At 51.7% G+C, this 11,543-nt stretch overlaps 4 protein-coding genes across 4 annotated transcripts; 1 reads left to right on the top strand and 3 right to left on the bottom strand.

Annotated features, from left to right (window-relative positions):
* Positions 1-83: 83 nt before the first annotated feature.
* ASPVEDRAFT_60035 (uncharacterized protein) lies at positions 84-3,620 on the bottom strand. Its single transcript, XM_040815511.1, has 10 exons — positions 3,464-3,620; positions 3,258-3,376; positions 3,011-3,185; positions 2,455-2,958; positions 2,212-2,404; positions 2,037-2,161; positions 1,387-1,495; positions 1,082-1,317; positions 655-1,004; positions 84-587 (listed from the first exon to the last, which is right to left on the bottom strand). The coding sequence occupies exons 1-10, from the start codon at positions 3,568-3,570 to the stop codon at positions 340-342; spliced, it is 2,166 nt and encodes a 721-aa protein (XP_040664540.1). The 5' UTR covers positions 3,571-3,620; the 3' UTR covers positions 84-339.
* Positions 3,621-3,818: 198 nt separating this feature from the next.
* On the bottom strand, positions 3,819-6,380 carry ASPVEDRAFT_38287 (uncharacterized protein). Its single transcript, XM_040811666.1, has one exon. The coding sequence runs from the start codon at positions 6,249-6,251 to the stop codon at positions 3,900-3,902; it is 2,352 nt and encodes a 783-aa protein (XP_040664541.1). The 5' UTR covers positions 6,252-6,380; the 3' UTR covers positions 3,819-3,899.
* On the bottom strand, positions 6,117-7,758 carry ASPVEDRAFT_483980 (uncharacterized protein). The gene is made up of 3 exons (XM_040813999.1): positions 7,672-7,758; positions 6,243-7,602; positions 6,117-6,189 (listed from the first exon to the last, which is right to left on the bottom strand). Exon 2 carries the CDS (start codon positions 7,353-7,355, stop codon positions 6,579-6,581), a length of 777 nt encoding a protein of 258 aa, XP_040664542.1. The 5' UTR covers positions 7,356-7,602; positions 7,672-7,758; the 3' UTR covers positions 6,117-6,189; positions 6,243-6,578.
* Positions 7,759-8,675: 917 nt separating this feature from the next.
* Positions 8,676-10,955, top strand: ASPVEDRAFT_123466 (terpene cyclase/mutase family protein; the record flags this gene model as incomplete). Its single annotated transcript, XM_040806083.1, has 3 exons — positions 8,676-8,858; positions 8,910-10,619; positions 10,668-10,955. 3 exons carry the CDS (start codon positions 8,676-8,678, stop codon positions 10,953-10,955), a joined length of 2,181 nt encoding a protein of 726 aa, XP_040664543.1.
* Between the last annotated feature and the right edge of the window lie 588 nt (positions 10,956-11,543).

Genomic DNA, 11,543 nt, shown 5'->3' on the forward strand with positions numbered 1-11,543 from the left:
AAATTCTCGAGGTATCTGTGCGATCTGATGATGCCGGACTAGCCGGGCATCCAACCCAGCAATCATGTCGGCTGGAATTGGTGCTGTGCAGATCCAGTTGTGTCAGGATGCGGTGGAAGCTATAGCTGCTCGTATTATTCCAGCGTTGCACAAGCGGTTACGGCAACTTGATGTAATACTAACTTCATGAGCAGGGCCCATTATTCTCCGGGTTGATTCCTGACCGCACTGGTGAATCGTTTCTATACAATGACAAGAGATGCTCGGCTGCCACACCAAACCCCTGCAAGGCTGGTGGCTAGCCAGCTATCTCCAACATAGAATGCTACCCAATAACAATCACGTCCTCCCTTCCCACGCGTTCCTTAGGAATTCCTCAACTGTAACCAACTTAAGATCCGAAAGCCCATTAGACCGAATGGCAGCAGGAAAGTCAAACAATTTCTCAATAATGAGATTGTCCACAAATGCCGTCGCCTCCACCAGTTCCTGCTGGCTATACCCATGGCCCTCCGGCTGAGGCGGAACATTAACATCGCCCTCCTTGACCTTTTCCGCACTATCATACACCACCTTGAATTTCCTCCCTGATTGAATTAGCATCGCAAACCCTACAAAATACGGATAGATATAATGAAACAAAAAAGAACTTACCCCTAATCCTTTCCCCAACCTCGACCAACTGATTAAATGTAACCTCATCCCCAACAACAACACTAAACTCCTCCCAGTGCTCAACCTCCAACAACCGCGCGATAAACACCGCCATGTCATATGTATAAGTCATGCAGATCACATCGTTCCCGTCGCCCGGGATAACAGCCTCGCAGCTCTGCATGTCGACTCCGAAGGTCATCGGATTAAGATTAGTGCGCGCGTGCGGCATTCCCCAGTAGTCCATAAAGAAGCCCGGGATCACGCGCGTGAACTGCAGTGTTTTTGAACTTCTGAGCTGGTTTGCCGCGTCCAGAAAATACTGAATGCTTGGGTCGATGGGGAGGAGGCTAGAATAAGTCACTTAGCATCATGCCCTCTAATTGCTGCGCGAAGAATAGAAAGGATGTGAGATATAGATACGTACTCCTCCGTTTGGATAAATGAGTATTCACTCGGAATGAACCTCCTCGTCGAGGACGCATCCTCGGCTGCTTTGATGAGGTTCAGCTGCGACACGCTATGCTCGTCCTCGAAGAGCGATAGTGCCGAGATAACAATGTTGACTTTGTGCTCTTCGAGGATCTGAGTGAGTGACGCGATGTCCGAGTAATCGACTTCAATCTGTTTTGCGCGGTTGAGGATTGCATCATTTTCGCGTGCCTGTAAGAAATGTTAATGATAATATGAGACCCTGGACCATGTCCAGGAATTGAAAGGAGTCTAAGATACCTTGCGTGTAAGCACAACGACGTCGTGCTTGGCTTCTTGTGCGAGGACGTCAACGATAGTCTTGCCGACGCCGCCCGTGCCTCCAGCGACAGCAACAACGGGCATTCTCCTAGTGGTTACAGGATGTGACACAAATAAGGTGATTACGGTTACACGATGGCTCGCGCCGGTTTTGTGTTACTGCGGAGAGTATCGAGGACTGGACACTGAACAGCGGGAGATTTTGTATTACCCCGCCATAAGTAGCTAATCGAGTTCGGACAAACCAGACAACAGATCTCGACAAGAAGCAAATATTAAGCGCACCCTATTTAAAGTGGGGTGATAAGCAAGCTGCAGAAGCGTCTGTGGGTCAAATGTAGGCCTCCAAACGTCCACGGTCTATTCATAAACTACTATAGGAGAGAAATATCGACAATATTGGACCGAGATATGCAAAACTATCCAAGTGAATAATAACTGCGCTATAATATATAGCAAAAGTATGATCAGAGAACATTAAGTGGAAGGTTGAGCCTCCATGCATTGCTTTTAAATCGTAAAAATATGCCCGTCCTGCGTTGAACACTCCGGCCTGGGCTGTTCTGGCGTATTTTGTCTATAACGTAGCGAATTCTTTCAGGTAAACAACAAGCTTGTCAATTCCGGACTCGGGAATGGCGTTATAGTTTGAAACGCGGATGCCTCCCACGCTTCTGTGGCCTTTCATGCCGGTGATGCCGCGCTCAGTACCGCCCTTGAGGAAGGTCTTTTCGGCTTCGTCGATGTTCCCGTTCTACAGATGGTCAGTGAATATTTAATAAATAGGGAGATGGGTGACCGTACCTTGAGAACCCGGAAGCAGATGTTCATGCGCGAGCGCACAGCCTTGTTTGGGACAATACGGTAGACTTCCGGATAAGCCTCCAGAGTCTCGTAGACCTTGCGTGCTTTCCGCTCAGCAACGGCCTGCTGTCCGTCGACCTTGTCGGGGAAGTCATTCAGGAGCTTCTTGATGACCTGTCCGGCGACGTATACGCTGAAGACGTGTTAGCTAACCAGCTATACCAAGCGATATCTCGAACTTACTCGAAGATGCTGAGGGTGTTGTAAAGACTGTTGTTCTTCTGGCAAACAGAGTAATCAAGGATGGTCGGCGCAACAGGCAATCCGAGCTTCCGCAGGATAGCCGGTGAGCACGGAGGAGAAACAGGTGGGAGCAGGCTCTTGCGAATGATAACACCAGTGATACCGGCCATACCCAGGTTCTTCTGAGCTCCAAAGTAGACGATAGAGAAGTTCTCAAATGGGATGCGCCTTGAAAGAATGGTAGACGAAAAGTCTCCAATCACAATTGGGTCGTCCTCCGAGCCCTTCGACTCAAGGACCTTGGGGAAAGCGGGATACTCGACACCGTCAACAGTCTCGTTCTCGCAGAGATACACCATCGCTGCCTTGGGGCTCAGCTTCCATGTCGACTCGTCGGCGATCTTGCCGAACTTCCCGTCGTTAGCTGTGCGCGCGTCGCTGGCAACGTTCACATATTCGGGTCCGAGGACTCGGACTGCCTCCTGGCTGGCCTTCAGCGACCATCTATAGCAACATTAGTACAAAGCGTCTTGCTGCAATCGACGAGAATACGTACGATCCAGTAACCAAATAATCCAACCGGAACTCCGCCTCGACCTTCTTACGCAGCTCCGCAATGACATCCTGCTCTGAAATGTCGGCCTTCTCCTTCAGGATCTTCTGTCTCTGCCTCTCAACCCAGATCGCGGTGAGGTTGTATACCGTCGCATCGAATTGACCGGAGCCACCACCTAATCACACCCATCATATTAGTATACGTCGGTGGAAGTCCCCCATAACGCTCCGGAATCGGTCTTGCGCACCCTGCATGATCAAAATCTCAAACTCGTCCGGGATGTCGAGGAAGTTCGCCAGATCCGCTTTCATAGTATTCAAGATACCAGACGCCAACTCGCTGCGATGACTGTGTTCAGCCACGCCCCTATGAAGAACAAAGTCAAGTTAGCAGGTGAGCTCTTGCTAACAACCAAGTAGGTAGGTAGGTAACTAGGTGAGGGGCAGAGCTTACAATCCGGTGTCCTCATAGTTCTGGAGAGCCTCCGCGGCGGTCGCAAGGACGTTTGTAGGTAGGGCGGCAGGGCCAGCACCCAGATATGTAATGTCCTCTCTCTTCATTGTCACAATTGACTCAATTGGTTGTGTCTGGGATACTCGTGAGGAAGAAGCGGGCGGGAATGTTTTTTTGGGCCCCTCCCATGTGACTCACTCCGATATCGTATCTCCACGTGATCTGCCCCGCTTTGGCCAATGAGGTGCTCTCTAGCTACAGAGATGCTGTATATTTACAATGAAATATGCAAGTTCCAGATGTCCGAACCCGAGGAGTATATGAATTAGAATTTTTACCCTGGGAACAAGAGGCATAACTGTTTAATGGACCTTTCACTTAAGTATTGTTATGTCATATATATTTGGGATGTGCTGATAACAATATTTAATCACAGCTACCCAATAGTCCACTTCTTCCTCACCCATTGAGCCGATTCATCGTCCTTTTCCAATTCCTCTATTCTCTTCTCCAGCACCTCCAGATACGCAAGGTACTCAAACCGGTACACCACATTTTCCTTCTCAAGGTCCTCATTAGAAGGCCCTGAAACGATTGCAGCCGGCATCGGAGTCCAGGGGGCCAGGGTCCCGATGGCATCCCAGAACAACACGTACAGCTGGTCATAATCAGAGCTCTCGGATTCAAACTCAGACTCTGTTGTGACATTACTTATGCCCTCATCATGTCGTATGATCTCGAATGTGGCCACCATCCCATTCCCCAGCTCGGCAGATACGGTTGCGCGTTCAAGCTGCTCCCTTGTATAATGCGCCGGCAAAACCAAAGCATTGTAATCAACGACAAATCCATCTTCGGTGACAAGACCAGGGGTCATATCGTCAGATTTAACTTTCAGTCTATTTGCACCGCAATTCCCAAATCGATTGATGGCCCATCGCCAACCGCGCTGCCTCATCCTCGGTCCAGCGAGAAACAACATACCCTGTGGGAGTTGGGACTCAGTTGATAGCAATGCTTGCAAATGGTCTTCGAATGGAAGCCCCTTTATCAAAGACGTGTCCCACCCGATCAAACTTGCAAAGCAGAGCATTTCATCCCGCTCTTTACTTGTTGAGCGGTACAAGGCAGCACTGAAGGCTTCCATGATCGCGAAGCACCGTTGTGCTTCAGGACTCGTGATACTAGTTTCCGTGCGTTTTACCAGGCGCGGATCAGGCTCTGAGATGACATTGATTCGAAGGAGGCGGAATTTCCAATGGAAATTATCTGCATCGCGCCTGGGAGTTCCAAATGACCCACTGATACCGGCCATTTCAGACCCATAATTCTCCTTCTGCTCTTTCTCTGCCCGTTCTTGGACCTCTAGGAATCCGTCTGAGAATTTAATGCACAGTTTGTTTGCGAGGACTCCTTCGTTGAGGGTCCAGAGACGTCGCATCCACGCGGATAGTCGGATACGCATGAATGACTGGGTATAGTCACTGGAAGGGAATGACTGAATGTCAGCATCAAGAACCAGAACGCGGAATGCCCGCTCATAGACAGCCTTCATCGACTTGATGGCCTTTGAGCGCAGTTCGCGGTATTCTTCTGCCACGGGGATGCACATGGTGTCCATCCAGAATAAAAGCGATGGCCCATGGAACTTCTTCTTCCAGAGCTCTTTGAAGGCTAACCTATTGACGAGATCAATAGAGCGCATCCCAGATACCAGATCGTCTAACAGGCCATGGATACGCTGCAGCTGGCATTGGGGCAGAGTATTCGCTGAGGGATTCCCCAGTCCATCAGACCACACGTGCGAAAAGGCAATGTATCGCTTATTTTCGGTGTATCGCTCCACCTCAACTTTGATATACGGTTCCTTCTTGATCGGCGTGATGGATAGCAACGGGATATACCCATCTTCAAGTATGGCTACCACGTCTTCAATTTGCGGGCCATAGTGCTGACAGTCACATTCTGCAGTTGTATGAGGTGTAGGACAATGTGCTGTACGGTACGTTTCCTCGTTAAGTTGCCGCGCCATACACAAGCTCCTCGTACACTCGGAATGATCCTTCTCCACTGAAGAAGGCGGGGGCTTCAATTCAGATGCATAATGCGCCGACGTAGAGGTGAACGTCTCTCCAACCATGGCGACTTCGCTCGTACACCACCCAGCCTCCTGCATGCGCCTGAGCGGAAGCCAAGCGCAAGGGAACTCCAAGCCTGCAGTCGAAGAACCAAAGACGAGATTCATCGCGCCTGATGCAAAGCTCAAGGATAACCGCTGGCTCAATGCTCTGATAGAGAGGTCAATCTCAGGCGATAGAGGCCACACTCTGAATCCCGGGCGAGGGTCCCCTTCACAAGTCGTAAAACGACAGAACCGGGATACAGTCCTGAGACACTTTTCGACGCGATGTCCAACGGCATGCGCAGTTTCCTTGTCACTTTGTAAAGTGGCGTTGATGAAGGATATGAGCTGGAGGGTCTGTTCATCGAGCGAGGCGAGGGTAATGGTGCCATTCGGGTAGCCCTCTTGCGGCTGGATGTAGTGGTGCTTTGCACCCCTGCCAATCGGACCGAATACTTCCCACAGAACTCCGAAGAAGAGCCAGTTCTGGAGGAAGGATGCGGCATCCTCGTGCTGGGAGAAGTCTCCTGCTAGTACCCGGTCGATGTCCCAGCCTGCACGCTCTGGATACGTTAGGAAGTCGGGGTCGTCATAGGGTTCCGGGCTGAGACATGGAATCAGCAAAGGAGGAAATGGAGAGTCTGGGGGTGTCTCTACGTGATCCATTATGCGTGTGGTACAGGATTAGGAATTGGTGGAAGAGATGGTGCTGGTGGTGAAGATAAAGCTGAGAGAAGGTGGGGGCGCACGTTAAGCGCTAGGAATTTCAGCTGCCCAGCTCCCCAGCCTTCAGCTTCTCTGACGGGGAATTATTTATTTGAAACCGTCTGACGGGGCCAAACCAGGGTAAATACTGACAAGTATCCCCCAGAGTCTCTATCAATGGTTTTGCTGCAACCTTCGAACATTCAGCATGCGATAGATGCTACAGATGCTGCTGCTGCAGACACAACACACTAGGCTAAAGACGCATACCAATTTGACAGGGCTACTTTAGTCTCTCGCGGACTCATCTAGTGTGTCCGATAACTGGCGGAGTTCATCCCATCTCTCCCTTTCCTTGTTGGACAGCCTACCCGGAAAGAAGGTGTCCAGCATCGCCTGGCCAGTACGAGGATAGGCCTGCTCTACTGCAAATAGAGTATCCATGACTCCAGCCGCCCCTATAACCTCTTTAAATACGAGTGGAACACCAAAAGACTTTGGTTGGTGTGGCCATCCTGCAAGCAGGATGATCTCAAACATCCCGAGGCCTCCGGTAGCCAGCAAGAACCAAGTATTCTGCTGAAGAACCGCGGCCACAATCAGGAGCACTATCCAGAGCGTGGATAGCGCCATGAGGATGGGCGTCATCGCCGACGCCCGAGATACGTCTATATCCATAGGCCCGCTAGCGAGGTCTTCCAAGTCTAATCCCTGGCCTGTGCCAACGACAACTATAGCATGTTGAGACCCGTTGCCACGAGTGAGAATGACGGACTTGCTGGAATTGTGCCGACAACACCACTTCTCCTGCTGCCATTGAGGAAGACTAGCTGTCGTAATTGAAAGGATAATCCCAGCGTCAGTGACAAGCAATATACCCCAATCACCCCATATCCCAAGCGGGATAGCAGAAATGCCTAGCTGAAGAACCGCCATGTAGCAAAGCAGATCATAACCAGCATACCCATGCCGGGCCGGCGCAGCGTCGAAAACCGAGACGCAGACCAGTCTTTGACGGGCGGGGAATACTTTCTGAAGCGCCTGGGTGCTCTCGGTGGGCGTCATGACGAGCCCTTTCCCATCGTTGATCTCACGTCCTGTTCAGCTGGCGATGGATTGGCCCGTCTGGATGTCCATTATCCAGCTAGACTTCAAATTCGCGTAGAATCCTGCCCAGGATCCAACTGCAGTTCTCCCGAATAGTTATAGTCTGAGCGCGCATTGACGATCAAACACGGACTGTCTGGGGCAGGCATCAGTCTACGGTCCCCAATTACGGACAGCAGTGCTGCCACAATATATGCGGCCCATCCTGCGAAATTTGGGGGTTAGACTCAGACGGCGACGCAGCAACAGGAGATCTTGGAATAGGGTTACGAACCGAAAGAGAACGAAACGGGGGTGAAGGCTACCAGCACTATGCTAAACATCCTTTATTTTGATTAGTCGTTCTTTACCCTGTTAAGGCTAGACTGTTGGCCCAGGCATGTACATTCTGATAACATTATCGTATCGTTATATCGAATCAGTCTAACGAGATATAATAGCTCGACGTTGAAGTAGAGGCCTTTGGCCAGCATTATGGGAGTAGCCACAGTCTTGGTTATATGGTGAGATATGTGGAGCAAATGTCTTCCCAAGCAGCCAACGTAGTGAAGGAGATATGCAAGCCTTCGATGCAGGGTCCATACTGTTAATCTCCAATTTGGGGATGGGCGAACGACTTCGATCCAGGTAAAAGTACTTAGGTGCAATCTCTTTCGAGCAACTGATTGTAGCGACGGGAGGAATCTTACCAGGCTGTTCTGTCCTATTTTGTTTTAATTGCCATCGCGCCTTCCTGTAGTGCTAAGAGGCAGAAGCGAGGAAGGTGTGATGGACATAAGAGGCAATGGGTTGCGCTTTCCCTGTGGGAACATTATTGCAGAGGAAGGCACGACTGCCGGCAAAATAGGCAGGAGCGACTGTCATGGAATGCCTAGGTTATTCTTCAACGTGCCAGTTTATTTTCAACAGTACTTTTTATGGCCCCATTTATGCATGCAGATCTCAAATTGTGAATCTCGGGGCACCGGAGAAGCCACTAAAATGTCAGATAATCTTGGCCAGGCACGGAGCCTGGAACACAAGATACACCACTTCACGAACCACAACCCATTTTCGTAACCCTGATTCCGCTCATGATGAAACTGTGGGGATAGCTCGAGGCATGGAGCCTGGGACAGCAGGTGTGGAGGCCACTGAAGGGCAGATTTAGCGCGGATTAGCGGGTGCAGCTGTGCTCATCTCTACAACGTAGTTATCATTCTACCCCCGACTTTATAGTTCTTTGCTCCCAGCAGCAGCCATGTCCAATTCAACAAAGTCCACCGCAAACTGGTCAGGATGGCGACCGTCACTGTAACCAGAACCGTCCCCCCTTCTCCTTTTCTCGACAACCTCGATCGGACTCGCTGGAGACTCAAAAACGAGAATGGCCGGCATACATGGCACTATCTCGAAGACGACGAGGCCGCTCGTCGCTGGCCGCAGACCCTGGCGGATAAGTACTACTTAGGGCTTCCTGTGGTATACTTCCAACACAACAACGTCGTAGCCTGGCACAACTGACCTCTGCAGAACCAACCCACCCTCCCAAAGCCAGAAACGCCGCTGGACGCCGTCAAAAATGGCTTCACCTTCTTCGAAAAACTCCAGCTCGCTCCCGGAAACTGGGGGTGTGAATACGGCGGACCCATGTTCCTACTCCCGGGGTTCGTCATCGCCTGGACCGTAACCAACACACCTATCCCACCCGCCTACCGCACCGAAATCCGTAACTATCTCTTCGCTCGCGCCCATCCCCAGGGCGGCTGGGGACTACACGTCGAAGGCGAGAGCACCGTCTTCGGCACAGCCCTCAACTACACAGCCCTGCGGTTAATCGGCGTAGACGCAGAACATCCCATCATGGTGAAAGCGCGCGGCGTGCTCCACAGGCTCGGCGGCGCCGTGAACGCACCTCACTGGGCGAAGTTCTGGCTTGCCATTCTCGGCGTTTGCCATTGGGATATTGTGAACCCTGTCCCGCCGGAGACGTGGCTGCTGCCGGACTGGGTGCCCCTTGCGCCCTGGCGGTGGTGGGTGCATATGCGTCAGGTATTCCTGCCCATGTCCTGGATTTGGTCGAGGAAGTGGACGGCGCCTGAGACGGCCGTGGTGAGGGAGTTGAGGAAGGAGTTGTTTGTGCAGCCGTGGGAGAGTATTGACTGGGCGTCGTGCCGGAACGAGATTGCTGATGTTGATAACTATCATCCGAAGTCGTGGGTGCTTAATACTGTGAACTGGGTGCTGGCTGATGTCTGGTGTCCTTATCTGCGGCCGCGCAGCTTGGTGAAGCGGGCGGAGGACTGGGTGAGTAGGCTTGTTGATATGGAGGATGCGAATTCGGATTACTCGGATCTAGCGTCTGTCAATGGGCCGATGAATTTTATTGTCTGCTATATTCGGGATGGGCCGGATGCGTACTCCGTTCGGCGGCACCGCGAGAGGCTGGAGGACTTCTTGTGGGTGAATAGCGAGGGCATGCTGGCAAACGGAACGAACGGGGTGATGTGCTGGGATACAGCATTTGCTATCCAGGCGGCGCACGCAGCTGGTCTGGCTGAAGACCCGCGCTGGAAGCCCATGCTCACCCGGGCTCTGGAGTTCCTCGATGACCAGCAGATCCGCGAGAACTGCGAAGACGCTGGAGTCTGCTACAGATCGCAACGGAAAGGAGGCTGGACGTTCAGTAACAAGGAGCAGGGATACCCCGTTAGTGACTGTATCTCGGAGGCACTGAAGTCAGTCATCCTTCTGCAAAAGACACCAGGATACCCCCAGCTACTAGACGACCAAAGGATTTTTGACGCAATCGATACCCTTCTCACATACCAGAACGCATCTGGTGGCTGCTCATCATATGAGCCGACCAGGGGAAGCGAGCACCTCGAGATGTTCAACGCAGCTGAGGTATTCGGACGCATCATGATCGAGTACGACTATCCCGAGTGTACAACAGCAGTAGTGACTGCCATCTCTCTTTTCACTAGCCACTGGCCTGACTACCGAGCGGCTGAGATCCAGTCATTCGTCCAGGGCGCGTTGAAGTATATCAAGGCCGCTCAACGCCCTGACGGAAGTTGGTACGGCAGCTGGGGAGTCTGCTTCACATACGGCACAATGTTTGCACTCGAGAGTCTTGCATCAGTAGGAGAAACCTACCACAACAGCGCCGATGTCCGAAGGGCATGCGAGTTCCTCATTTCCAAGCAGCATAGTGACGGCGGGTGGTCTGAAAGCTTCGAGGTAAGGACCGTTTCAAACGCAACAGAATTTCCTACTAACAGCCCACAGAGCTGCGAAAAAGTACAGTACATCGAGCATCCCACCGGCTCGCAGATAGTCCAGACCTCATTTGCGCTCATTGGGCTTATGAAGGCGGACTATCCGTTCGTGGACCCGATCAAGAAGGGCGTCCAGCTGATTATGGACCGCCAGCAGCCTAACGGCGAGTGGCTACCTGAGGCGATTGAGGGCATCTTCAACAAGAGCTGCGCGATTACGTATCCGAACTACAAGTTTATCTTTACGACGCTGGCGATGGGCATGTTTTCGAGGAAGTATTCTAAAGAGCTGCAGTAGGATCATGTATAGTACAGAGTATCCTCAGGACCACGGATCAAACCACCCAGACTACCCAGACTCAGCTACATTTGATGGAATAATGCTCGCACTCCATAATGACTCAGTTGAAATGACACCCGTTCTTCACATTCGGACCGAGGCCCTTATTGCTCGCACGCTAAATCCACTAGCGCCCCAGCTGTCCAGACAGACCTTCACCACTGAGTCGCCGCCGCTGACACCGTTCTCCATCCCAGAATGACGCAGCCTACGCCCTCGTTCGGGGCGGATCGACCGGTACGGGCTCAATACGCCTGATCCACAGCCTGGACGGAGTGTCAGCGATGCGGAGATGGAGGAGAAAGGAAGACAACGTTCCGATCTCACACCACCTCCGTCAAATAAATCAACGGGTCCTGATTGGCCAGCAGGCCTGACTCGGGGTATAGACTCAACATCTGTGACGGTCCTTCGTGGTTACTGCTGTAGCTGGGCTCTATAACGCTTGCCGCTTATGTTTTGAGCTGTATCATGGGACTAAACTACTGAGGGATCTCCGATGCGTATGCCGTATTCTTGTTCTCGCCGAGGGATGCCTTGAAGATC

This window comes from Aspergillus versicolor, assembly GCF_001890125.1.
Source record: "Aspergillus versicolor CBS 583.65 unplaced genomic scaffold ASPVEscaffold_2, whole genome shotgun sequence".
Classification (NCBI taxonomy): Eukaryota; Fungi; Ascomycota; class Eurotiomycetes; order Eurotiales; family Aspergillaceae; genus Aspergillus; species Aspergillus versicolor.

Bases quoted from the DNA above. Each gene is read 5' to 3' on its own strand.
- ASPVEDRAFT_60035 (XM_040815511.1), bottom strand. From the start codon at position 3,570: ATGAAGAGAGAGGACATTACATATCTGGGTGCTGGCCCTGCCGCCCTA. The intron at 2,162-2,211 runs GTACGGTCACCC...GACCATCTGTAG, and splicing joins TCTGCTTCCGGGTTCTCAAG to AACGGGAACATCGACGAAGC. The intron at 1,318-1,386 runs GTATCTTAGACT...CATTTCTTACAG, and splicing joins TCGTTGTGCTTACACGCAAG to GCACGCGAAAATGATGCAAT.
- ASPVEDRAFT_38287 (XM_040811666.1), bottom strand. From the start codon at position 6,251: ATGGATCACGTAGAGACACCCCCAGACTCTCCATTTCCTCCTTTGCTG.
- ASPVEDRAFT_483980 (XM_040813999.1), bottom strand. From the start codon at position 7,355: ATGACGCCCACCGAGAGCACCCAGGCGCTTCAGAAAGTATTCCCCGCC.